This window comes from Podarcis muralis, chromosome 2, assembly GCF_964188315.1.
Source record: "Podarcis muralis chromosome 2, rPodMur119.hap1.1, whole genome shotgun sequence".
Classification (NCBI taxonomy): domain Eukaryota; kingdom Metazoa; phylum Chordata; class Lepidosauria; order Squamata; family Lacertidae; genus Podarcis; species Podarcis muralis.
The window spans coordinates 68932897-68959939 of NC_135656.1; the positions used below are offsets into that span (position 1 = coordinate 68932897).

At 47.9% G+C, this 27043-nt stretch overlaps 2 protein-coding genes across 6 annotated transcripts in view; both read left to right on the plus strand.

Annotated features, from left to right (window-relative positions):
* The window catches only part of N4BP3 (NEDD4 binding protein 3), a 29781-nt gene extending 19725 nt beyond the window's left edge, over nucleotides 1-10056 (plus strand). Inside the window, exons 2-6 of one of the 3 annotated variants that reach the window (XM_077924689.1) lie at nucleotides 951-1328; nucleotides 2574-3005; nucleotides 4794-5330; nucleotides 7159-7416; nucleotides 7884-10056. In XM_077924689.1, the coding sequence (XP_077780815.1) occupies nucleotides 2604-3005; nucleotides 4794-5330; nucleotides 7159-7416; nucleotides 7884-8453 (1767 nt within the window). In that variant the 5' untranslated portion in view covers nucleotides 951-1328; nucleotides 2574-2603 and the 3' untranslated portion in view covers nucleotides 8454-10056. Of the gene's footprint in view, nucleotides 1-950; nucleotides 1329-1639; nucleotides 2181-2573; nucleotides 3006-4793; nucleotides 5331-7158; nucleotides 7417-7883 lie in introns of those variants that run through there. The other 2 variants (XM_077924691.1, XM_028718524.2) reach the window with 2 other exon arrangements.
* Nucleotides 10057-12846: 2790 nt separating this feature from the next.
* Nucleotides 12847-25631, plus strand: RMND5B (required for meiotic nuclear division 5 homolog B). 3 transcript variants are annotated; one of them, XM_028718530.2, is made up of 9 exons: nucleotides 12847-13154; nucleotides 19058-19203; nucleotides 21087-21221; nucleotides 21546-21646; nucleotides 22050-22216; nucleotides 22503-22668; nucleotides 22746-22848; nucleotides 22976-23130; nucleotides 24028-25631. In XM_028718530.2, the coding sequence occupies exons 2-9, from the start codon at nucleotides 19099-19101 to the stop codon at nucleotides 24089-24091; spliced, it is 996 nt and encodes a 331-aa protein (XP_028574363.1). In that variant the 5' UTR covers nucleotides 12847-13154; nucleotides 19058-19098; the 3' UTR covers nucleotides 24092-25631. The 3 variants fall into 3 exon arrangements, with proteins under 3 accessions (XP_028574363.1, XP_077780818.1, XP_028574361.2); XM_077924692.1 differs by lacking the exon at nucleotides 12847-13154 and adding an exon at nucleotides 13607-13739 and having other exon boundaries at nucleotides 19052-19203; XM_028718528.2 differs by lacking the exon at nucleotides 12847-13154 and adding an exon at nucleotides 18125-18544.
* Nucleotides 25632-27043: the final 1412 nt, after the last annotated feature.

Below are 27043 nucleotides of genomic sequence, written 5' to 3' on the forward strand. Positions count from 1 at the left end.
TGCAAACAGTTAACAACGGGCTTTCAGGCTCCCTCCTAGTAATGCCGAGTATTCAAAGCCTTCACACCTGCTCAGGAAATGATGCTGTCCTGCCCATCTTGCCTCCCAAATATCTTTTCCGGTTTCCTCCAATTCAGCTGTTTGTGCTTCCAGCTCATCTCTGAGCATGTTTCCAATTTAGCTCCCTGAAACGCTGCCTCATCACAATAAATCTGTGCCAAGATACTTACTTCAGTTGTTGCCCAGAGAAATCACCGAACAGTTTAAGACATGAGTCCTGCCTTTAGTTAAAGGGGACACAGTGGATTGTTATTCCTTATATTATTGCCCCCACGAGGAGGCAAAAATAGCAAGTCATATATGCTTGTTTCTCTACTGTTCAGCTGTGCCAGTGTATATCTGGAGCTAGGTCTGGAGACAAGTATATAGAAACTGGGTGACATTTCTGAATTTTAGGAGTCTTGAGATTTATCCTACTCCGAGAGTGCCCACTCATACATCACCAAGAAAGAGTAAACCCATTACCAAAAAGAGGTCAAAAAACCATTCAAACCTGTAGTAAATCTGCATGTGCTAATTCACATGTATAGATGCAGATTTAGAAAGAACTGATATTTTAGGTAAAAGTACAATACATCTCATCCATAGTAGGAAAGATTGACCAGGTGACCTGCGTGCCTCTCGGTCCACTGTTGAGGGGCAACTTCAAAGACAGCCCCCCTCCTCTTGGTTCTTTATCTTTAAACTAGATTATGACCAGACAGCCCAAATAGAGAACTGTCCTCTCCATAGGGGTGCCCAAACTTTTTTCAAAGAGGGCCAGATTTGATGAAGTGAACATGCGTGAGGGCCAACCAAAGTTGTTGAACTTTTTTTAGGATTGAAGTTGTTGAGCATTTTTTACAATTTTACCCCAAAGTTGCTGAGCTTTTTTTTGGATTTTACCCCAGGACATATACTGCCACGGGGGCTGGATTAAATCGACCAGCGGGCCGGATTAGGCCCCTGAAACGGACTTTGGACATGCCTGCCATAGTAGGACACATGGCCACCCTATCTGCTGGCAAGCATTAGGTTGTGGCAATGAAGACAGAGAAAGTGTTGTGAATCCATGGTTCCATGGCAATGCTGAATCTTTACCTTCCTGCGTACATGGTCATGCTGTGTGAGTGCTGAACTGTGAGGCCGGGCTAGCATATTCTTGAAGCACCATCAGTGGCCACATCATAGCAAGAGCACACCTCAGTGAGGGAGAGGTGTCAGTGGTTCCACACACAGCAAGAGGGCTGGCACTCAGGACAGTGGTGAAGCTGATATGTCAGCATCTGGTATGTGCCTTCCTTCCTTTCTCACCTGTTAACCAACTGAACATCAGACTGTACACTTAACTAGCCTAGAGCTAAAATAAAGGTCCTGTTTGGTGTGAGAGGAAATTGCAGTTGCATCATCACTATCACTCTTATAGTTTGACAGACCAAGGCTGAATCCTGGTAGGAAGCTCCTTTCCTCATTGTGGTCCCATCAAATGTCATGCCAGACTCATGTCCTGTTCTGACTGGCCAGTTAAGCCGCAAAAATATGCTACCAGCAAAGTCTTATTATTATTATACTGCAGTTGACCAAGTGGGCCAGGGGAGGCTATCAGTGATCATCACTGGAGCAGGATGTTCCTAGGGACAGTAGAGGCTGCCACCAGCATATAATGTATAGAGCAGTGGTGGGAAACTTGGCACCCTCCATATGTTGTTGGACTCTTGCTCCCATCGGCCGCAGCCAGCATGGTCCATGGTGAGGGATAATGGGAGTTGTATTCCAACTGCATTGGCCGGAGATGGTGGGGAAGCACAGGTTCTCCAGCCCAATATAGGCTTGCCAAGAGTTCTTTTATTGGCGGCTAAAATAATGAAATGATTTGCAGTAGCCTTGGTGAGAGAATAACTGGTAGCTACGCAAGTATTGTCAGTTTTGGAGCTCCTCCTTTGCCATCCAGCGTGTTTATTTTCGTTTTCCACCCTACTGCCTGAGGCAGGGGGAGGAGCTAGATATGGGAGTCAGCTTGTCATGAGAGAATAACAACTTAGGCTTCTGTGAGGAGCAGGTCTGGGTGGATACTGCCTCCTTGTTGGGAGTTGCTTCTTCCTGCTGAAGCATCTCCCGCATTTGGACTCTGCTCTGGCTGGGTGAGTAAATGGGTCAGTAAAAGGGATACAGGAGACGGGGCCCATAGTTGTAGGGCAGGGTTGAGGGACCTTGTAGCCCTCCAGATGTTGTTCGGCATTTATGCCCATCAGCCTCAACTAGCAAGGCCAATGGTCAGGATTGATGGGAGTTGTAGGCCAGCAACAGCTTCTGGACTCCCTACCCCTCCCGTAATATCAGTGGCTTCTATTGGTGTGCTTGAGTACCAGAGCTTAAGAGAGGACTTGTTTCCTAACATGGTGTCACTAGGAACTGGTGTGAGGACCTTTCGCTGACAGGAATGGATTGGGATAGATTTTTAGCCTGCTGTCCCCACAGGCTGGTGGGAACAAACATATCAATAACTTGTGTGCCTGTGTGACTTCTTTTGGCAGTGCTGGCATTCCACTTGTCGTTAAATCTCCATGGCAACAGCACAGGCTTCTCATGTGACCTGTGACCCTGGCAATTGTCTTTTTGATCCTTACTCTCTGGATTCTGAGCCTGACAACGGCAGCATGGGCAGCGTGGGCAGCCTAGTAGAGAAACAGGATTTCTTGCCAACTGCTCCGGGAGGTCTGCGCGGCATGCGTCAGCCAGACGGGCTGCTCCGGAAAGGAATGTCACAGCGTGAAGTTTTTGGCTACTTGCATGGGGGCAAGCGGGACACCCGGGCTGAGAAGAAGCACCAGTCATCTGGAGGTGGCTTTAAACGGGACTATGAGAGTGACCGGGAAAACCAGTCCCCCGAGCGGTATTTCCGGGACAATCAACGAGCAGCTGATTTCTCCAAGAGCTCCTTGCCTGAACGTGGACGCTTTGACAAGGTGAGCAAGATGGGGGTGTGGTTTTAGGAAGGAAGAGAGAGTTTCTTGGCAGAGACTGATTGGAAGGGGAATGGGGTGGGGCTTCTTGGCATAAATCCAATGCATTTCCCCACCAGTAGTCCTACAGTATTTCTGATCGTGTTGAAACAGAAAGCCTTTAGCTGTACATAGGGTCCAGCAGTGTGTGGATATTGGATTAATGGGGTGTTCTGGAGGTCAGGAACTTGCAGTCCTCCAGGTGTTGTTGGACTCTAACTCCCATTAGCCAAAGCGAACGGTCAGGGCTATTGAGGGCTGTAATCAAACAATATGGGGGGGGCACAGGTTCTCCACCACTGCATTGGAGCATAGGAGGATCTAATGGACCCGGAGGAACCTAGATCTAAGGAGATGCCATTTATAGTGGGCAGAACAACTAGACTGGCTACTATTGCTGTACTGTTGCTATCGGTGGACCCTAGGATACACTTGGCCTCATGGCCACCAAATTCCACATGGTCTCCAGTATGCTGCTGCTGCTGGCCAGGGAGTGCCCAGCCTCCTTGGTCAAAGAAGTAGGCTGCCCCTGCCTGAAACTTGTTCTTCTTGAAGGCCTATGCCATTTATCTTCAACATCTGAATGAGGAAATAGTTGAGGGGCGATCAGTAGGGAAAACCAATCTATATAACGGGGCAGCAACCCTTTTTTAGACCAAGGGCTGCAATCCTTTTGGGGCTACATGCCAGTGTTGGGTGGGGCCAGAGGCAGAAGTGGGCAGAGCAACAACAAATGTGAATTTTACTTTTGTGCAGGTGGCTAGTTTCCAGGTGGCAAGCGACAAGTATTATCAATTTCAATCAAGCACACGCTGCAGCCAAGCAAAAACATTCAGGGCAGTATTTCCCACACCCAATAACCATCACTTTATTAATGCAGCAAAATGAGTACTCCCAAGGCATGTGCAAATGGATTTGCATTGTCTGAGAAAATAGTCTTCTCTGATGAGGGAGCGCACCTCATCATCTGTTTGGTATCTTCTGAGCTCCAAGTGTTGGCAACGCTGATGAACGAACAGTAGACAACAACCCAGGCTCACCACTTTAGCTTCAGCATCAAGTCACACATACTGAAAATCATTCCCAGTAGATTCATGTAGTCTGGTGTGGGGTCTTCCAGGGTAGGGTTGTTCTCTGTGGATACAGGCTTGTATCTGAGAATGTGGTTTGGCCGCTGCGGGTTCATTACATTGTTACTGGCCATTGTGCACTGCCTATGGCTACTCCAAGCAGCCCCCACTGCAACACCAGCTTCCGCTTCTCTCAATACTCAGAGCACAATTAAAAGAAATAATTTCATGAGCAGAACTACTTCCGCTTGCACAATGGGACTCCCCCCCACCATGTGAGGTGCGCACCTCCCCAGATTTGCTCTGGAGTGTTGGGGCAACCCCTAGATCAGATTTGGGGGACAGGGTGGAGGGAGAAGAGGGGGAGATTGTTGCACAAGGAGAATTCCGTGTGCTGATGGAATGTTCACCTGAGCACCATATTGAATTCCACCATAGCGCTATATTGAATTCCATCCTCTAGGCGGGTACAAAGCAGGTCCAGTAGCGGGTGTGGCTGAGGAAGGGTGTGTGGCTTGAGAAGAGACCTGGAGGACCACAGTTGCCCCCTAGACCTACTGTTCTGCATCCCTGCTATATAGAACCAACTCTACAAATTGTGGCAAGAACACGTTGACCTCCTTCCATCCCTGCTGTGCTCATGGGCTGATGTACCTGCTAATGGCTCTTGTGTTCCTTCCAGTGTCGGATAAGACCCTCTGCCTTCAAGGTGGTGTCTGGGAAGAGCTTGTTGTCCATGCCGGGGCTGTCATCAGCCAAAGGCCAGAAGCTGTCCAAGAGCAACGGGAGCCTGCACACACTGCTGACCCAGAGCAGCACCAGCAGCTCCTCGCAACGCGGCCCTCTCCGCAGCCACCTGCTGCACACCATCAGCCTGGACGAGAGCACCAACTCTATCCAAAGCTTCCCCACCTACACTCCCCGTTTCAAACCTGCTCCAACCCAGCTCAGTGCTTCCGTAGGCCACATCAACCACATTGGCGGTTCCTTAGACAGGGCTTCTCGGGGGCCACGGGACCCTTTGGCTGTAGACAAAGCACCTCTGTCTTGCAAGAGCCTCAGCCGCCTGCAGAGCTCTGGCGAACCACCCCCTCCGTATGAACCCACATACTCCTTGGAAGATGTGGTGAAGCAGCTCGAGGACCGGCTGACAGAGAAGGGCATGGAGCTCCGCCAGCTTAAGAGAAATCTGAGTGAGAACGATGATCCCTTCACACAGGTGGGTGGATTTTCACCACAGGATGGGCTTATTTGGTCCTGTGGAAACGACAACCTGCTCTCCCTTTCCTCATTTTGCCTTCTCTTTTTTGGATCTTGCATCATCTTCCGTTCCTAAAGCATCCGATCCTTAATTTGCGTCCCACATACATCACTGTCAGCCATCTCACCCTTCTCTAGGCTTGCTAGTAGCCACTTTCCTGGATGCCTGTGGTGAATAAGAATGGCCTCAAGGCAATGGAGACGCTTTTCTATGGAGTAAGAAAGCTGGTTGCTCCTACACTGCTTTCAGGCTTTCAAAGTGCCGTACAGATTACTAACATGGGTATGTTGGGGCAGGTGGACTGGTAACAGTACTTCATTGCAAGGCTGCTTATTTGCAAGACTCTCGGTGTCTGATTTCCACTCCTATCTGGAACCAATTCCTGCCACCAATCTAGTCCTGAGCTACTTTGAAAGAAAGGGTGGGATATAAATTTAATTAAAGAATTCCTTGCACATTCCTCATTAAGTAAATAACAGAAATAGAGGAAAGGAAAAAATAGTTTACATAGGAGATGTGTGTGAAGTACCATGTGTGCCAGTGGAAGGAAGGAGTAGAGCATGTAATCGTCGTGGTGAAGCTTTCCCACACAGAAATGGGTTATATTGAAATACATGTTGATGAGGGATCTCCTCTGCGGAGCAGACTGTAGAGCTGAGAACTTGAGCTCCAATTTTTCTCCCTGGTCTGATTTTATTTATTTTACTATATGTATATGATCATTGAAAAACATCTTATCTTACATTGGGTTCCAGCACCAGTGTCAAGGGAGCTGGACTCAGTGAAAGACAATGGCCAAATTGTGTTACAGGCAGGGTTTAAAAATAATTGTGCAATTATGTTCATAAAAGTGACTTGCCCAATTGTCCCTTTGTGAATAATTTGTGTGGTCTAAAATATTAAACAACTACTTTTGGGGGCAAATTTTTCTGCTTGATTTCCTTGAAGCAATTCTTAGCCTCTCTAGGCTGTCAGGTAAATGGTGCTTCATAGCCCCTTTTTGTTTTACTTGGTTTTGTTTTGAAAGTCTTCTTTTTTGTTGATGATGTGGAGAGCACAATAGAGTGAAAAAGTGAACTGCTCAGATAATATCGTAGGGTTTTGCTGCCCATCCATATATTCTGTTTGGAACATGCAGTCTTACTATGCTCTGGGGACAGAATGACTTGGCAGTTCTGCTGTCACTGGACTGTGTTTTGCTCTACCATCCTTAAAGTGCCAAGGAGTTACACATCATGAATATTGAAAAGCTGCTCCTTTTCTGAATCATAACATATGTTAATTAAGTTTATACAGTCATACATATTCAGGTTGATTATAAATGAGCTGACTTATTCTGAAGCAGGCTAGTACTAGCCCTTCTTACTAGTCCTGTCTATAAACAGACTGGCAGCAGAAACTCAGGATGTAGACTCTCCCCAGTTCTGCTATCTGGATCCTTTCAGAAGTAACCAATGTGGTCTCTCTAGATGTTTCCATATTACAACTCCCATCATCCATGTCCATTGGCCATGCTGGCTGGGGTTGATGGGGACTTGGAATCCAGCAACCTAAGCAAGGTACTGTGTTGGGTACACCATTTACCTTGTGATGCTATGGACTTAAACTGAGACATTTAAAGAATGAGTCCTAGAGTAGAATAGATTTGCCTTCCATAGAAAGCCTGAGCTTTCTGGATTGGGATATCTTTTGTACTGAGAAAAGTCATTGATTTGCCAACTGAATCTGGCCAGTCATCTGAAGGGCTGACGTAAGACCCCTCCATGATCTTCTCTCATTTTGACAGATGTTTGAGGACAAACAGCGCTTGTGGATGGATGAGCTGGATGAACTGAAGCAGATGTATGTAGCCAAGCTGCAGCAAGTGATGCAACAGGCCCAACGCAGCCAGCGGGCACTTCAGCTGCAGCTCTACAAAGCTCAGCAGGAAAAGAAACGGCTGCAGGAAGAGCTGGACCTTCAGCAGAGGCAGTGTGAGGAGCTGAGGCTGCAGCAGCAACAGGCAGAGCGCCTGAGCCCCAAGTTGGAGGAGACCCAGTGGGAGGTGAGTGGGGAAAACCCATAGAGAGCACAGTGCCAATGTCCACTGTGATCCTGGCTCTTCTTTGCTTCTCAGCATGCTCATGGTTCTACTGGTGTACATGCATCCCCATCTGGGAGTGGAGGCTGCCAGTTCTATTGAACTCTGGTGTTTTTGCAAAGCAGATCAATTCTTACTAGACAGCTGGCAAAGTTTTTGTGGCTGCTGCTTCCCTCTTGCCAAGCTGTAGAACTAAGTTTTCAGATGCAAAGCCTTATGTTCACAATCCTATCTGAGCAACTCCCAACATCTCCCTTTCTCTCTGGTCTTTGTTGTTGCTTGGTTGACTTTGCTGTGGGCATGACATTGTCCTTTGGAAATATTCCAACCCTTTCCCTCTGCTGTGCTGCAGCACCCAGGATCCAACAGCTCACTGCTTCTCTTTCTCTAGTCTTATCCCCTGTTCTCACCCTAATGTACTGTTTTGACAGGTCTGTCAGAAGACTGCAGAGATTTCATTGCTCAAGCAGCAGTTCCGAGATGCCCAGGAGGAGATAGCCCAGAAACTGGGTGAAATCTTCAGCTTGAAAACACAGCTGCGGGAGGTCCGAACAGAGCTGCAAGCCAAGGACTCGCAACTGGCACAGTTGGGGGACTCTTTCCAAACCTTGCCAGAGCGCAGCTCCCCTGTTCCTCCACGGGACTCTCCCATGCAAGCATGCCAGGACTTTTTGGGTTGTGAAACAGATGACTCTAAAAGTCAGGGGATGCAGGGGGAGAGCGCAGAGGGCGCTGAGTGGCTATGGGGAGAATTGCTGCGCGAGAGGCGCCAGGCCCAGCTACAAGCTGCAAACTTTGAGCAGGAGCGGAAAACTTGGCAAAAGGAGAAGGAAAAAGTCCTGCGCTATCAGCGGGAGATTCAGGCCAGCTATATGGAGATGTACTACCGGAACCAGACACTGGAGAGGCAGCTAAGTGAGTTCCGGCAGTTCCAAGCTGAGCCCAGAAGTATCAGCTCAGAGCCACCTTGGATTGAAAGAGTTGAGTCCTCAAAGATCTGAACACTATGCCTGGGGCTCTGTGCTGGAATTACAAAGGGGAGAGGTACCACACAGCAGCATGGGCCTTAGGGTTTTGGTAGAAGAAGTGGTTAAACTAAAGGGCTGGTTAACCTCGTCCATAGAGGATTTTGAAGACTGCTGCTGTCCATGGAATGGAATCCCAGCATTGCACCTGGCATTTTCTGTCCGTCCAGGTAGGCCTTTGCCTCCCTGTCACTGCTGTCTTGGAGGGCAGAATGCTTTCCTGTTGTGTCCTGCTTTGTGCCCACACTGGCACTGTCTGTCAGGATGGAAGGCTTGTTATTGTGGAATGTGAACGGCCACGACTGGGAGCTATGGCCCTTCTTGAAAAGGTCTGAAGAAGAATGTGCAAAAGATGGTGCCACCAAGTAATGAGCCCTTTGTGGAGCTTTGGCTGTGTCTCTTCACAACTTGAGACTTGGCCTGTTGCGCTGAGAAGCAGCGGCGGAGCAAGCTTACAACACAAGGCCCACACAACTGGAGCTTCTAAGACAGGCACAGCATGAGGGCCAGCGGCAGAGCAAACTGACCATGCACCTGGGGCAGTACACATGCCCTGCGCTTGTGGGGCGGGGCCAGCCAGGGCAGGACGCTCTGTAGGGCCTCTGAGGAGTCTGCCTGCCTCCTCCCACTCAGCTGCCCTACAGCTGAAGGGGAGGCGGTGGGCAGACCGTTTGGGGTAGCGTGGAGCCTACGGGCGCCCAAGCCACTGTATCACTCCCAGGAGAGAGAGAGACGCATGGCTGGGGCGCGCTGCTGCAGGCCCCGCGGTGAGTGCTGCCTGGCATTTTGTCTCTCCCCTCAGTGGTGACACCAGGGGCCGCCCATCCCACCGCACCCCTTCCCTCCCCCCCCCCACTGAGAAGGGAAGGTTGAGAGCAAACCCACCTCAGCATGAGCCTTGCCCTGTAGGATTTGTTTACTCTCCATCTGGCTTGTCCTCATCAGGGGCGGAGGAATGACAAAAGGGGGGGTGGCAAAATGTGGGGCAGCACTCGGGCCTGCAGTGTGCCTGAGCCACACGTCTCTCCTGGGAGTGACAAAGTGGCTTGGGCGCCCACAGGCTCCAGGCTACCCCAAACGGTCTGCCCGCCGCCTCCCCCTCAGCTGTAGGGCGGCTGAGTGGGAGGAGGCAGGCAGACTCCTTGGAGGCCCTGCGGAGTGTCCTGCTCTGGCTGGTGCCGCCCCTGGGCACAGGGCACGCGCGCCGCCCCAGGCACTTGATTGGCTTGCTCCGCTACTGGTCCTCATGCTGTGCCTGTCTTAGAAGCTGCAGTTGTGTGTGCCTTGTATTGTAAGTGACAAGATGTTCAGCTTCAGAATGTGTAAGTCTGGTCCAAAAGCTCACTGAAAGCCAAACCAATTGGGCTTATCCATCCAGAGGGCCAGAGGACAGGCAGGGTCATCTGGGCTTGGGCCAGTTTCTCCATAGGCAATGGGGAGAATGGGGGTGGGACTGTTCTGTCCCTCTGTTCTGTTGCTGCTTGGTGCCCCAGTTTTTGGATTTGAAGGTTCTGGGCCAGAGTGATGAGTCCTGAAATGGAATTTCCTGGCAATTCCTGGAATAAAAATCTGCCTGACACCTTTGGCTCCATGTTTGTTGCTTTCTCTTTCCACTGTAGTATCCCCTAACATTTCTGCTATTGTTGACCATGGTATTTATACTGTAACGAACATTCAATACACATGCTTACGTTGCTCTACAACCAGTTCTTGCAGTCTTACCTAGGCCAGATAGAGCAGCAAGAAGAAATGGGGCTATGCATAAGACAAGAATGGAGATGACTCTCTTGCCTCTGTTTCTTCGGTAGGGAGGTGGGTGGGTGGGTGGGTAGGGGGTGGTGATAAAAGGGAATCTTCTTGAAGCATTTTTCTGAATTCAAGGGTGGAAAGTCAGTATAATCCTTTATCTGGACTGCAATCTGAGATGATGGAGAAAGGATTGATTGTGGTTTCTAGCATCCTGCAGCTTCTCTTCCTGCTTTAGAACAGCGTTTGCTCACCCAACTGGTAAGAAAAGTGTGAGGTGAGCACAGAGAGTTTGGCATGCCCAAGCCATTTGAATTCAGGAAATATACAGCGTAACTAGCAAGAGCAGAAAACAAAATAATTATCTGCTGGCTGGTAGAGGATTTGACAGATCTGATGACCAAATATTGTGCTGGGTGTGGGATATCCAGTCTTATATAACGCAGCTTCCTTCCCTGCAAAAAATTCTCTAAATTATACTGCAACTGAAGCAGCTAAGCAATTTAATTTATTAGCCTGAAAAACTGGCTGAGCTTCACTGTGGCCCCACCACCTCTATAAATCTAATGTATTTATTGGATACCTATGATGTGTACTTGGCTCATGTCCAAGCCACAAGCCAAAGGCCTGGGTTAGTGAATGGTGGAATGGAAATTAATGAAGAAATTGCAAAATAGATTGCATAAGAACACCAGGCTGCATAAAAATACTAGGCCTGGTTGGGAACATGCTTCCTACAATTCCAGTTAAATTGGACTTCCCTGGTCCCAGGAAACTGCAAAGGCTTGGCTTGTTTTTCTTGTCGGACAGCCGGCTGTTGAAATCCCTTGTTTGTTTCACTGTGCCCACACCAGTCCAGTGCTCTGTTGGCGCCTCATCCAAAATCCCCAAAGCAAGTTTCCACCCATCAATTAGAGCTGTGCAGAGTTGAGGAGCAACCCAGGAGAGGGCGGCACCAAAACTTGGCAGCAAAGCCAGAAACCAAGCTGCTAGCTCAGATGCCACAGGGAAGAGTTGAGGCGTCCCAGGGAGCAGTAGTGCTTGCCTTCTAGAGCTGCTGGACAAACCAGTTTCCTGAATTCCACAGGACTGATTCATTCCCTGGAAGGCGATGGGGCCCGGGCAGGTGCCACTGATACAAAGAAGTCTGCGGTGCTACAGCTCAAATCCAAAAACACTTGGAAAGCTCAGACGTCCTGGCCCCTCCAGCCATCCTGCATTTGGCATGTGTTTCCTCCAAAGGTCTATGACAGCAGTGTTTCCTTCTTGGCCCCCAGCCCAGAAACCTGGTCTCTACAGCTTTTCCTACGGTGGAGACAAGTGTGTCACTCCACTTTACACTTCTTCCCATTACAGCTGGACATAAGACAGCCTCACAAGCATGTACTGTTCACTTTAGTGTTTTTCACTGGTGGGATCGTTCCTTAGTGTCAGTTTTGCTATTTCATTTCCCAAACCTGTAGGTGAACATTGCTCAACAATCCTTTCCCACTTTTGTGGTTTATATCCAGCAAAGATGTGGACACTACATTTTTGTCACAAGCCAAGGTCAGAGGTTTTCTGTAGACTAGCTCCTGTTTTTCAGCTGCTGTAGCTTCTGTCCATAAAGTGGACTGCCTGTGGATTCGCCTTTGTCAACGTTGAGGCACCCAAACAGGTACTGATGCTCCACTGCAAGTCTGCTGTACTAGCATTGGGGACACATAGCACAATTCATCTGCATAAGCAATGGCCAAATTGCTGTGCATGAGCTGGGTGTTTAGCTGTTTTATCAAATTTTAATCAAGGTGTGATTGAAAAAGAAATGCACACATAAGGAAAATAAAATGTCTGGCATATGTTGCTCATTGTTTTCAATGTAATGCCGCAGCTGAAAACCTTAGAAGAGCAATGAGATACCATGTGCATTTCATAAAAGTTGAATGGACTGCAGTCTAGTGTTTTCCAAAAGGCAAAGGACCACTGCTGATTTGCCTCTAGAAGAATAAATACATAGGAAATGAGTTGTTAAGCCTTCATGTTGTTGTTGTTTAGTCGTTTAGTCGTGTCCGACTCTTCGTGACCCCATGGGCCTTCATACCCACCAATAAATGAATGTACCATTGGTAATGGAAAGCAGGGATACTTTTTATTTTCCCTTCTTGCCCCAATGGAAGTAAGTCCTGTTTAATTCAGTGGGACTTACTACTGAGTAGATGCTTATAGGGTTGCACAGTACTGTAAAGGTAAAAACCAAGACATTGAATTTAAGTTTGAGATGTAACTGGATGCCACCAGAGCTCTCCCAGAATTGGGCTTATATGGCTCCAGATAAACCAACAGGCTACCTGCATTTTGTATCGGGTGAAGTTTCAATGGCTGCCCCATGCAGAATGCACTACAGCAATCAAGATGAATATTTACGTAGACATGCTGCTTGAGCACATATTAAAGGTTGGTACCATCTCTGACACCTTGAGCTGAAGAATTAACAGAAATGCTTCAGAAAAGCCATAGTAAAACATGCCAGGGCTGTGTCACCAGTTGGAGCACTAAACCTGCTAGGATTGGTCGTTCTTAATAGGTACCTTTTTAGATAATGAGCTATTTTTCACAAACCGACAAGCCTCTGCCTGATCTGTCACTGCAGAAACACTTCGTTAGGCTTTCAAACTAAAAGTGGGTCCTGATTAGCTCTAAAAATGGTTCATTCCAGTCCTGCACTGCACGTCATCCGAGCCAAGAATGGTCCGTTCCACCCAGCTGTTGCCCGTTGATGGTTCATTCCAGGCACACCCTATCCGAAAATGAGGATGGTTTGATCCATCATTAGAGAACTTTAGCAGTTATGCCTATATAGGACCGCACCAGGGAAGGAGGCGGCTTGATACGCAATTATTCTTCTGTTGTTCCGGTCCGGAGAAGATTGACGTCTCATTCCGCAACTCTCAGGTTAGCTGTTCTTTTTTCCCCTTCCCCACCCCGGCTGTCCCTGGAAATGGTTCCGTCCAGTGCTCACACCGACCAGTAAAGGAATGTGCCACTGTAATATAAGGGGTGTGCGTGTGTTCTCCACCTCCACAGTACGGTGGGCTAGTCTCGCCCAGAGTGTGTCTGAGACGAGTTAAAGCCTATGGTGTCCCTCGCCTTCCCAGTTTGAACGCTCCGGGCCGTGAAATACACACTCCCAGCCCATAAGGGGCTGCCACAGTACCTTTCTAGGCCAGTACCAAGCGGTTAGGGTGGCCGGGGTGGGTGGGGTGTTTTCCTTTCCGTTCCCTCTCTTCCTCCCTGACACCTTCCCCTTTGGCTCGGGTCTTTATGGCCGCGCCGGGCCGGTGACTGATTGGGCGCTCTTGTCCCGCCTCCTCCAGGGCGCGCGCGGCAGAGGCAAGGCCGGGGCGATGGAGCGGTGCGCCTGCGTGGAGAGGGAGCTGGACAAAGTGCTGCAGAAGTTCCTGTGCTACGGCCAGCACTGCGAGCGAGGTCTGGAGGAGCTGCTGCGCTACGTCAGCCAACTGAGGGAGGAGCTGGGCGCTGCAGGTACGCGCGGTGGCCAGTCTGCTCCTGCCTCTGAGGGAGCGAGGAAGGAAGGAAGGGCGGGAGGGTCGAGGGCGGCGTCGGGAGCGGCTGCAGCTGGCGGCTTCTCGAGTGCACTCCTCATTAGGTCGAAAATATAAGCCCCACCGAGCACAGAATGACCTACCCACATTATTTATTACATTTATATCCCGTTCTTCCAAGAGAGGGTGGCCTGTTTTGTCCTTCACAACGACAACCCTGTGAGGTAGAGCTTAGGCTGAAGGGGAGTGGCTGGCCCAAGATTGCCCTGTTTGGGTTTAAGAGTGGCTAGCTTCATGTGGACACTATGGGGGTAAAAACAACAACCCTGTCGTGTAAGGTAGGCTAACTTGATATTGTGGCAGGGCTGCTCCTTTTCTTTTTAGATGCATCAAATGTGTGGTGTTATCCTCAGCTGGCAGATATATAGTGTGGGTGGATGGGAGAATCTGTAATCCCTGGAGCCCCAAAGGCAATGAAATGTAGCTACAGGGAGCATCATTTGCTACAGTCATTTTACAACTGAATTAGTTGTGAGTCCCTGTCCAAGGAACCGGAACAAATCTGGTTGCATTGTAAGCTTGAGTTACCAACAGTGGAGTGTGTGGTGTGCTCCTTGTGGTAGCTGGAAGCTTATGTGCTTCCTAAATGAAGTTGTCAGTAGGTTTCTGGGTTAAGATAGGACTTGTATTGTCCATTCTGTAGCTACACAGTTAACACATTTCTAACTTCTTACCCTGCCATCAGCCTGAGTCTGGACCAGTCGTGGAACAGGTTACAGTCGTACCTCGGTTTACAAGCTTAATCCGATCCTGAAGTCTGTTCTTAAACCAAATACATTCTTCAACCAAGGCACACTTTCCCTAATGAGGCCTCTTGCCGCCGGTGCCTTTCCACCGTTCGGCTTCCATTTGTAGACCAAGGTAAAGTTCGCAAACCAGAACACCACTTCCGGTTTTGTGGAGTTCGTAAACCGTGTCGTTTGTAAACAGGACTGTTCGTAAACCAAGGTATCACTGTACCATTTGAAGTCCTCGAACCTTTTGAAACAGAAGCCAAAGAATGGTTGATCGAAGACAGCCATAAATATTGTATACGTTGGCATAATGTAGAGTTGTTCAGGTATCAGTGGTAGTGCTATTGACCTGAAGATACAAATTTCCCACAAATCTGAAGTAACTGTGGAGGAGGATGTACTGAAATATCTTCAGGAATGACAGTACTGGTAGATTGTGATCCATCTTGGCAGGGAAGTTGATGTTTACAACCTCAACCTCTACCTCTTTGTTTGCTGGAACAGTGTCTCTGGGAGACTATCAGTACATTGAAACTTCAAGGAAATCTCTGACAAAAGGGAAATTTTGGCATGAGTTTGCTGAACCAGAATTTATCAATAAAGTTGTTTGTTTAGGACTCAGAACCAAGGTTTTCTCTTAGGACTAATGATGATAAATTAGCACAGCAAAGATTGTGTTAACCAATGAAAGCTATTGTTTATGTTACTAATAGATTAGTGAAAAGGTTGAATGTGTGTTTTGCTTTTATAGAACGTTCTCCTGTTTTCTTGGAGCATATTATACCGTAATTTATATATCATCTATTTGAAAGCAGCAAGATTCCTAGAATTGGTTTTGAGTGTTCCTGCTCTAGAAGCAGTGGGAAAAGCCAGTGTGGTGTCATGGTTAGAGTGCTGGACTAGGATTTGGGAGACCAGTATATAAATCCCTATGTGACCATGAAAGCTCCTTGGATGACCTTGAGCTTTTTTTTTTTTTTTTTTTAAAAAATTTTATTTATATCCCGCCCTCCCCAGCCGAAGCTGGGCTCAGGGCGGCTAACAACAATCAAATAACCAAATAGTTGAATAATCACACCTTCTAAAATATTTCATTATAAAAATTAATTAAAATCAAATTGATGGCAACCAAAATACTGTGCAGGTTGCCAGAGGAGGGAGTCATGCTGCGCCCTGACCAAAGGCCTGGTGGAACAACTCTGTCTTGCAGGCCCTGCGGAAAGATGTCAGGTCCCGCAGGGCCCTAGTCTCTTGTGACAGAGCATTCCACCAGATTGGAGCTGCAGCCGAGAAGGCCCTGGCTCTAGTTGAGGCCAGCCTAACCTCTCTGAGGCCTGGGACCTTGAGGATGTTTTTATTTACAGACCGTAGGTTTCTCTGTGGGGCATACCAGGAGAGGCGGTCCCGTAGGTACGAGGGTCCTAGGCCGTATAGGGCTTTAAAGGTTAAAACCAGCACCTTAAACTTGATCCTATACTCCACCGGGAGCCAGTGCAGGTGGTATAGCACCGGGTGAATGTGATCTCGCAGCGAGGACCCCGTAAGGAGTCTCGCTGCGGCATTCTGTACCCGCTGGAGTTTCTGGGTCAGTCTCAAGGGCAGCCCCACGTAGAGCGAGTTACAATAATCCAGTCTGGAGGTGACCGTCGCATGGATCACAGTGGCTAGGTCAGGGCGAGAGAGATAAGGGGCCAACTGCTTAGCTTGGCGGAGATGAAAAAATGCCGCCTTTGTTATAGCTGTAATCTGCGCCTCCATAGAGAGGGAGGTATCGAAGATTACACCCAGACTCTTAACGGACGGTGCTGGCACCAATTGCACCCCCGCAAGAGATGGGAGTTGCCCCCTCGATCCCATATCGTCCCGCCCCAGCCAGAGGACCTCTGTCTTCGCAGGATTTAACTTCAACCGGCTCCCACGTAACCATCCAGCCACAGCTTCCAGACATCTGGTCAGTGTGTCTGGGGCCGAGTCAGGATGGCCATCCATCAACAGATAGAGTTGGGTGTCATCAGCATACTGATGGCAACCCAGCCCAAAACTCCGGACAAGCTGGGCGAGGGGGCGCATAAAGATGTTAAAAAGCATCGGGGAGAGAATCGCACCCTGAGGCACTCCACACACCAAGGAGTGGCGCGATGACAATTCCCCCCCAAGCGCCACCCTCTGTCCCCGACCAGAGAGAAACGAGCGCAGCCATTGAAGGACTGTGCCCTGGATCCCCACGTCGGCAAGGCGGTGGTCCAGGAGTTCATGATCGACCATGTCAAAGGCTGCTGACAGATCTAGAAGAATCAGCAGCCCCGACCCACCTCGATCCAGCTGCCTGCGGAGATCATCTGTTAGGGCGACCAGAGCCGTCTCGGTCCCATGACCAGCGCGGAAGCCGGACTGGAATGGATCCAGAGCAGATGTTTCATCCAGAAACCTACCAAGCTGTTCAGCAACCGCTCTCTCAATCACCTTACCCAGGAATGGAAGATTCGAGACCGGGCGGTAATTGGATAGATCTAAGGGATCTAATGATGTTTTCTTTAAGAGCGGGCGCACCACCGCCTCCTTCAGTTCCCGTGGGAATGTCCCGGTGCCAAGGGACAGATTGATGATATCCCCCAGGGGGGCCCGCACCTCGTCTGGACACGCTCTAATCAGCCAGGACGGGCACGGGTCGAGAGGACAAGTGGTGGGCTTTCCAGCTCGGAGGAGTCTGTCCACATCGGCTGGGGATATCCGGTCAAAGTGGTCCAATACTGGACCCGAGGACAGTCGAGGGGCCTCCAGTTCCTTTATTGTATCGAAATTGGCGGGGAGGTCATGGCGGAGCAACAGGACCTTCTCCGCAAAAAAGCTCGCAAATGCCTCACAGCTGTGTGTCCAATTGTTATTTAAATTTGGCTGTCCTTCGAGGGACGTTAAAGATCGAATTATACTAAATAATTGCGCTGGGCGAGAGCTAGCGGATGCAATGGAGGCCGAGAAGTAGGACTTCTTAGCGGCCTTCACTGCCATCTCATAGGTTTTCATAAAAACTCTATAGGATGTTCTTGAAGCTCCGTCACGGGCACCCCGCCATACTCGCTCTAGCCGTCTGAGGTCCCGCTTCATATTCCGGAGCTCCTCGGTAAACCAGGGAGCCCGGTTTCTGCGGGGACGCAGAGGGCGCTTAGGTGCGATCTCATTGATGGCTGCCAGGAGCTGGGTATTCCAGCCCTCAACAAGCTCAGTCAATGAGTCGCCAGGGGGAGCAAGGTCCCGCAAGGCTTGACGGAATCTATCAGGGTCCATCAGCCTCCGCGGGCGAGCCCAAATCGGCTCGCCACCCAAGCAGGGAGGGGGTGGAACGTCAATCCTGGCTTTCAGAGCGTAGTGATCAGACCATGGCACCTTCATCGAAGGAAACATGATCACATCTATACCGACGCCAAAGATCAAATCCAGCGTGTGGCCTGCTTGATGTGTGGGGCCCGAAACAAACTGGGAGAGCCCTAGTGTCGCCATGGAAGACACCAGGTCCAGAGCCTGTGAGGAGGGAGTGAGGAGGGAGCTGGTCACTATCTCAGCTTATCCTACCTCATAGGGTTGTTTTGAGGATAAAAAGGAAAGAGGGAGAATTATATATGTCACCTTGAGTTCCTTGAAAGAAAAGTGGTATAGATGTAATAATAAATAGATAAAATTAAGACCCCACCCACCTATAGCCCCATAATCTGTTCATTCTCTTACTGGTGAGCATAAATTTCTCCCAAGACTAAGATCTGGGGGGAAACTGTTGGCTTCTGTTAATTCCTACCTGTTCCAGATCAGATTTGTAAGCAATAAGGAAGTCTTGCTCTATAGACTACAGGTAATTTGCATCTTACATGATGGTTCAGTTCTGGGAGTCCACATGTAAATGCAAAAATGTGCAAAACCGGGAACTGGTCAGCTTTGGGTGTGAGGGCTGCAGGATGTTGCCAGAGCCTTAGCACTGCCTTCCCAAAGCCAGGTAAGTCGGTGATCACAGCCTTGTGAGGGTGGGTGGAAAATAAATAAATGGAGAGATGGGTTTCCACTGCTCTCCATGTATTTAATAATTCTTCTTCCTTGGCGATCACTCGTAGCTGACTAAGATTGTCTTCCATAAACACGGTTTTAACAATGAGTCAATAAGTGACTGTGGAGGCCAATGCTGGCTCCATGCGTCCTTCCACAGTGGGGACATTGGGCGGGAGTTGATCTCAGTGTGGATTTGCCAAGCGTGCCTTCCTCTTAGCACGTTTCTCCCTTGCATCCGGAGTTTGAGTGTCTTCAAAGCACATGACGCCTTTGGTAAAGGCTGTTCTCCAATTGGAGCGCTTGCAGGCAAGTGTTTCCCAATTGTTGCTGTTTATACTACTTTTTAAAATACCCCCCTGTACACAGTTGCAATCGTGTAAGTAAAATAAGTGTAAGATTCGAGTTACCTGTATGCTCTTGAACTGGCACCCACACTAAGATATAATTGCTGCTTCACCTGCAGCCTTGCAACGAACGCCACTGTCTGCTACTCTCTCCCTGGTTATGTCCCAATGCTGTAAGAAGATCAAAGACACAGTGCAGAACCTAGCTTCAGACCACAAAGACATTCACAGCAGTATCTCTCGTGTGGGCAAAGCAATCGATAGGGTGAGTAGGTTTCAGCAGCAAGGTGGGAACCCAAGCATTTAAAACTGAAAACTTGATGAGTTTTGAGAGCAAATGTTTTTCTTGTATGTGCTCCATCGCCCTATATAGAGCTCATTATTGAAACATGGGTCTTTAATGGATTAGTGCAGTGTGCATCTTCTCTCCTATATTGTGCTTTGACTACATCCACACTGCCTGATTTTATCCAGGCCCACAAATGTCTCCCTGTTTTTCCAACCTGCAGAACCAGTGTCTTTCCTCTGTGTTAACACTGAAATCTAGAATTCTGCATAAAAGAATACAGCCATACCTCGGGTTGCGAACACTGCGGGTTGCGCATTTTTGGGTTACCGACGCGCCGAACCCGGAAGTACCGGAACGGGTTACTTCCAGGTTTCGGCACTTGTGCATGCACAGAAGCGCTAAATCATGCTTTGCGCATGCACAGAAGCACCAAATCGCGTCACGCATGTGCGCAGACACGGTGCTGTGGGTTGCGAACGCTCCGGGTTGTGAACGTGCCTCCCGCATGGATCACGTTCGCAACCCAAGGTTCCACTGTATTAGATTGTCCAGAGTTCAGTATTTCTAGTAAACACAGGTGTGCTTTGTATTGGCTAAACAAGGGTGGCTCCTGTTTTTTGTTTTTCTTCACAGACATAGTTCAAATGGGATTAGTTTTGGTTTTGCAGGGCTAGGAGTGAAAGCACGGGGGGGCATTAAGCAGAAGAATCAGAGTTGAATCTTGTGAGAATTTCCTTGACTATTGCCAAGGAGAGGGATATTATTTAAGCCTTAATAGTGAACACGACTAGAAACCATTGCAAACTCTGTTCATGCCATGATAATGTGATCTCTCTGCAGTTGCCAAGATGGCAACCCACCTTGCTTTCCAACATGCATAAGTTCCATCAAATGACTATACAGTGGTGCCTCGCAAGACGAAATTAATTCGTTCCGCGAGTTTTGTCGCCTTGCGATTTTTTTCGTCTTGCGAAGCACGGTGTCGGGCAAGTTTTGGAAAAGCTTCAAAAATCACCAAAGTCTTTAAAAACCTCAAAAAAGGCTACCACACCGCGTTCTATGAGTTGCTCCTCGAAGTCAAGTCGCAACTGTATTAACGGTGTTAAGAAAAAGGAAACAAACTTGCAAGACATTTCCGTCTTGCAAAGCAAGCCCATAGGGAAAATCGTCTTGCGAAGCAGCTCAAAAAACAAAAAACCCTTTCGTCTTGCGAGTTTTTTGTCTTGCGAGGCATTCGTCTTGCGAGGTACCACTGTACCCCCTTTTTAAACTCAAAGCTGAAGAACTAGTGGCAAGCACTGTGGGAAGCCCAGATCATGAATAAGTTTTTGGAGTTGAAACCAGTAATTCAGCTGTTGTCATTTAAGAAATTGAAGGAAGTTCTCCTGCCTCAACTGAGGATTGGGCCTAGGGTCCCTCCCCATCAGTATCTATGGAGAGGAAGACTTAACCCATGTGCTTTCCTTTTGCTGTTACATCAAGAGCATCCACATTTCTCCAGCACACAACAAGCCTTTCTGCCTATCCAATTCCTTGCTCTGAGGTTCCTTAGCTCTGTTGCTTGCCTGTCATCTTTTCTCTCAGACTGTTTAAATTACTGGAAACAAGTTACTGACAAGAATGCCCCTGAATTTGAAAAAAAGACTTGCATGGGGTGCAATATGGGTGCCACTACTATGTCCAAAACTTCAGTATACTTCTCTAGCTGTCTGTAGATACTGCCAAATTCATAGTGATATGGGATGACAGCTAGTATTGTACTCAATGCTGATGGAAAGCCACTTATTGTTCTAGGATCTGGAATACTACTTGTTATGGGGCTTTCTTTAGTGAATGACTGACTCCTTGTTCTGTTCCAGCATTTTGATGCTGATTTGTGTGGCATTGTTCCTGCTATGGTCTGGGAATCTCAAGAGAAGCAGATCCTGGTGTTGGCCATCATAGAGCACCTCTACCAACAAGGGATGCTGGGAGTGGCGGAGGAACTGTGTCAGGTACAGGGGTTTGAGGAGATGGAAGTGCAAATGTTATTTGCATGCTGTATGGGAACCGATAGTTGTATCTCTACATTGTGCCACGGCGCTGCTTGGTATTGGCCATTGAGATGTGCCAGGAAAGGTCTCTGTTTCCTGCTTGCATATGCAGGAGGATCAGAAGCTTGAACCTGCCAGCCAGTTCCACTGCAAAGTACAACAAGCTGCCTATTCTGCTGCCTGTTCTATCCAACCTGCAGAGGATGGATATGTACTTGACAGCCTCCCTCTGGGAATATTTACCTTGCCGTGAGCCTTGTTCTAATTTGGCTTGCCCTTCCACAGGAATCCACTGTGAATGTGGATGTAGACTTTAAAAAGCCATTCCTGGAACTTAACAGCATATTGGAAGCTCTGCACAAACAGGATCTGGAGCCTGCTCTGAGGTAAGAATGATGAGCTATATTCTGTTTCCCCTCTTAGGAAGCACTGTGGGAGAGGAAACAGAGTCCTAACACAATGATTTTGAAGTAGAGCCTATGGCAAGAACCATTGGGGGAACCACACTCCTCATTATCAGTGAGCCTATCCACTCTACGGGTCTGCCATCTTTTCTCTTCCAACAAGCACCGAGAAGTTCTGCTTGTTTTGTTTTCACTCATTATCTTCTACACAAGGCCAGGGTATTTCTGTAATAAGATACCTGAATTTGTGAGCTCACAGCATGCTTCTGCAACCTGCCTCAGACCAGGTTGTCCACAAATATGTAGCTTGGATTGGAGTAGCACCCACTCTAAGGGCAGCTTTCTATGTAGATGATGGCATTGAGCAGTGTTGTCTCTTGCTCAGTTGGGCAGTCTTCCACCGACAGCAGCTGGCAGAAATGAACAGCAATCTGGAGTTCCGGCTGCATCGACTCCACTTCATCAGGCTCCTTGCTGGTGGTCCAGGCAAGGAGCTAGAGGCCCTGAGCTACGCACGCCATTTCCAGCCCTTTGCTCACCTGCATCAGCAAGGTGAGGCTGTTTCCAGAAGCCTACTCTGCTACTTGTTCCTTGGGAGGAGCTTTCTTGCCTTTAGGCTGTTTCTCTGGGCCTTGCCGCACCCAATAGGGCTCCTATTTTGTTGCTTCAAAGTGTTTGGAGTTTCCCTTTTTAGTAGGGGAAGTCTTGGGAGTTGTTGACTCAGCCTGGTCATTGTCATAGGTATCACCAGTTCCCAATAACTGGTTCCATAACAGGCCAGCCCCGTTAGCAGAAGTATGTTTACCTGAGTGCTGCTTCCTGCATTTTTCATCTGCAGAGATCCAGGTGATGATGGGCAGCCTGGTGTACCTGCGCTTGGGCCTTAAGAATTCTCCATATAGACATCTTCTGGATGAGAGTCAGTGGACTGAGATTTGTGAGATATTCACTCGTGATGCCTGTGCCCTGTTAGGTCTCTCAGTGGAGTCACCTCTGAGTGTCAGGTAAAGCTTGTTATGGGTGGGACTGGCGGTGGATTGAGCAGTGCTGAGCTATCTCCTCCCTCCTTCTTTCTCGGCAGCTTTGCTGCAGGATGTGTAGCACTGCCGGTGCTGATGAACATCAAGGCTGTGATTGAGCAGAGACAGTGCACGGGTGTCTGGAGCCACAAAGATGAGCTGCCTGTGAGTGCCTGGCCCATTCAGGGGTAGGGTGCTATGAGAGAGCTGCAGGGTGGGGATATTTTTGTGGAAGAAAGTTAACTATAACAACCAGGTGATGGGCCTAATTATTTTCTGCTTGTTTTATCAGATTGAAATTGAGCTTGGGATGAAATGCTGGTACCACTCGGTCTTTGCGTGTCCCATTTTGCGCCAGCAGACAACTGATTCTAACCCACCCATCAAGCTCATCTGTGGGCATGTTATTTCTCGAGATGCCCTTAACAAGCTCATCAATGGAGGGAAGTGAGTGGTTTTTACAAACTGTTACTTTCCTCAATTCTGGGAGGCTGTGGATGATGAACTCTTGCCTGAAAACATGAAGTATCCAGGCTCTCCTAGCTGTGAAATGCTGTGGTCACCCTGACAGGATTAGATTCCCCACACATCTCATTTCAATGTACCGTAGGTCCAGGAAGTCCCTTTCATCTTGAAGCAGTTTCTCACTATCATTTTTTTTTTTTTTTTTTGGACTACATGTTAGTTTCATTGTGTCTGCTGCCCTCTGCTGGGTAACTAGGTTATACTGCAGTTTTCTATAGTAAGGGGGACATTAGCACTGCTCCTTGTACAGTGGTACCTCGCAAGACGAATGCCTCGCAAGACTAAAAACTCGCAAGACGAAAGGGTTTTTGGTTTTTTGAGTTGCTTCGCAAGATGATTTTCCCTATGGGCTTGCTTCGCAAGACGGAAACGTCTTGCAAGTTTGTTTCCTTTTTCTTAACACCATTAATACAGTTGCGACTTGACTTCGAGGAGCAACTCATAGCATGCGGTGTGGTAGCCTTTTTTGAGGTTTTTGAAGACTTTGGTGATTTTTGAAGCTTTTCCAAAACTTTCCCGAAACCGTGCTTCGCAAGACGAAAAAAATCGCAAGACGAAAAAACTCGCGGAACGAATTAATTTCGTCTTGCGAGGCACCACTGTAGTTTCTTAGTAAGTGGCAAGTCCAAGGCCAAATCAGACGTTAACAGGGCAGAGAAGAGAGTGAGGTAGTGGACCAAAAACCAGGACTTGCTAGTGGTCTACTGGAAGTATGGGTCTGGGTCAGCTTCCTGCTTATCTGCTTTAGTGGTCTGGCAGGACTTGCCAATGAGAATTCTAAGGTCTTGTTTTGATTCTGATCTATCTTTCTTTGTGCAGGCTGAAGTGTCCATATTGTCCCATGGAGCAGAGCCCAGCTGATGGAAAACGCCTAATCTTTTGATAATGGCATGCCTTGGAGATGTTCTGGTGAAAATAGGCTATTGGGATAATGCTTGATGGAAGGTGTCATATGCTGGCAGGAATGGTCTTCTGCTGTGAACAGTATTAGCTGCTACACGCTGGGAACTGACTGTAGCTCACTGGGCCAGAGGAGAGCAATCTTATGTCTACTGTAAGCCAAGCCACATTATTCTGTACTCCTCGCAACATACTACTTCCTAGGATTCTTCCTGGGAGCTTTAACTGGCAGTGATCCTTCCTAGCAAGATGGTTTACACTCTCCCCATGCATAGCTCTACTTGTTGAGATACAGCTTGTATCACAAATAGTACACAGGGAGCTGTTGCTATTTTTAAAACACTTCAAGATAAATCTAGGTCTTTTTTTTCTGTTTCAATCCATCAGTTTGGGGGGGGGGGGAGTCTTAGAGCTGCCTTTCTCTTCCCACTGCCCAGTATGTTCTTTTGACAATGGGAAGGATGGAATTTAAGTTGGGAGAAGTATGCTAGAAACTTGGCTTACTGCTATTTTGAAGAAAAGTTTAAAATAGGTTGGAAATGCAATGGTGAAAATATATGAATCAACAAAGGTGGAGTTTGGGGCCTCTGTGTACTAATACACAGTGTGGCTCTTCAAAAAACAAGGTATAAGTAATAAGGTGTATTGTTTCCTAATGAAAATAACACAAGTGAAAAACTGGGACAGCACTATATTAAAGAAATTCATACTTTATGACAGGTACATGATAGCAGCTTGCTGCTTTTGAGTGTTAGAAAGCCTAGCTAAGCTGCTTTATCCATTGTGAAGGAGTAGAAAATGGAGAAAGTACCATGACTTTGTGCAGGTTGAGAAAGCTGGTAGAATAGTAACTATCATTGAGACATCCTTAAAAGTAGGTATACAGTCTATTTTATTCAAGAAATTTGAAGTAATCCTTTCCCCTCTTGCTGACAATTCACAGCATTTGCAAGTACTCATTAAGGTTACAGAAATACATCAGAACCTGACTAGGTGAACTATTTTAGGCAATGGTCCTAAAAAAGCTCTAATATGGGAGAATGGGGGTATGGATAATTAACAGGGATCTTGAATCTGATTTAGAGATTTGAACTCCCTTGGAACTAGATCCGAAAGTAATATTAAAACAACTGGCAGTGTTTAAATTTGTGTTGCTTGAGGTCTGAACTTAGCTTTGAAAGCTGAGCCCATTTTTATTAGAACGGTGAGGGTAAATAGTTTAAAGCTGTAGGTGCAGGAGTTGGTGCTTACAAGTTGCACTTTAATTAGATTTTTGTTGTTAAAAAAATGCAGTAGTTTGGAGTATCAGTCTGGAATAACAGTGGATGTGAAGATCTGCACTAGCCTGGAGAGAGACGTTTAAAGATACTTTTCTGATGCCACAGAAACCCTTTGACATCAAAGGGTTTTTTCACACTGCATGTATTCTTAGTTTTTCTTCCTCCGAGGCACCAGGAACTGTTAAACCCAGGATAGAGATGGATGGCATGGAAATACAGCTAAATAAATTTCTTTTCAGCAAACTTGTGTATGGTTTTTGGTGGTGATATATTTAGAACCAAAAAGAAACGTTTTCCTTAAAGCAGACACGTTCTTGATAATATTGCTTTTAAACCTCCCAGCAGAGCAAAACTCTTACACAAGTGTAGAGGTAGTAATAATAATAAAAATAATAATAATTTATTATTTATACCCCGCCCATTTGGCTGGGTTTCCCCAGCCACTCTGGGCGGCTTCCAACAAAATATTAAAATACAACAGTCCGGCAAACATTAAAGGCTTCCCTAAACAGGGCTGCCTTCAGATGTCTTCTAAAAGTCTGGTAGTTGTTTTTCTCTTTGATATCTGGTGGGTGGGCTTTCCACAGAGCGGGTGCCACTACCAAGAAGGCCCTCTGCCTGGTTCCATGTAACTTGGCTTCTCGCAGCAAGGGAACCGCCAGAAGGCCCTCGGTGCTGGACTTAACTGTCCATGTCTCTTCACCATGTATTCTGTGTTCACTTGTATTACAGTGGTACCTCGCAAGACCAACGCCTCGCAAGATGGAAAACCCGCTAGACGAAAGGGTTTTCCGTTTTGGAGGCGCTTCGCAATACAAATTTCCCTATGGGCTTGCTTCGCAGAAGAGGTCCTGGACCTCTTCTGAAGGCAGGCGGGGGGCAAAAGTCTTTGCTCCCCCCTGCCTGCCTTCCCGAGAGAGCGGAGAAACACGCTGTGTTTCTCCGCTGTCCCGGACGGCTTTTGAAGGCAGGCAGGGGGGAGCATAGACTTTCGCCCCCCGCCCGCCTTCAGAAGAGGTCCTGGACCTCTTCTGAAGGCTGGCGGGGGGCAAAAGTCTTTGTCCCCCCTGCCTGCCTTCCCAGGGGCTTTTAAATCGCCCCGGACAGCAGAGAAGTCTGAAGGCGGTTTCCCTAGGAACGCATTAATTGATTTTCAATGCATTCCTATGGGAAACCGTGCATCGCAAGACGAAAAACTTGCAAGACGAAGAGACTTGCGGAACGAATTAATTTTGTCTTGCGAGGCACCACTGTATTTTTATTTTATTAAATATATATGCCACCTTTCCTCTAAGGCGCTCGAGGTGGCATACATGGCTTTCCCTCCCCATAAGCACAACAACCATATGAGGTAGATTAGCCTGATGGCAGTGACTACTAGTCCAAGGTCACTCAGTGAACTTCGTGGCAAGTGGGGATTTGAACTCTGAACTCCCAGGCCCTAGTCCAACACTACACCACAGTGGTCTAGATTACATAAGACTGGAGAAGGGAAATAGCTGGAAGCTAACTAAGGCTACACTTCTATGGTCCCTGGAAGGGCATCTCAGAGGCGCTATTTCTTTTGAGGTATGGGTTATCTCTCAAGGGCAGAGAAGCTGACCTTGAGATCCTCCTCTCAGGAGACTGAAAAGTTCCACAGGTGGTGCTTCTTT

What these genes read in the sequence shown, in the direction of transcription:
- RMND5B (XM_077924692.1), top strand. Translation starts at nt 13,607, where the DNA reads ATGGAGCGGTGCGCCTGCGTGGAGAGGGAGCTGGACAAAGTGCTGCAG. An exon ending in TGGCGGAGGAACTGTGTCAG is followed by an intron (nt 21,222 to 21,545) that starts GTACAGGGGTTT and finishes GCCCTTCCACAG; the next exon opens with GAATCCACTGTGAATGTGGA. An exon ending in GATCTGGAGCCTGCTCTGAG is followed by an intron (nt 21,647 to 22,049) that starts GTAAGAATGATG and finishes TCTCTTGCTCAG; the next exon opens with TTGGGCAGTCTTCCACCGAC.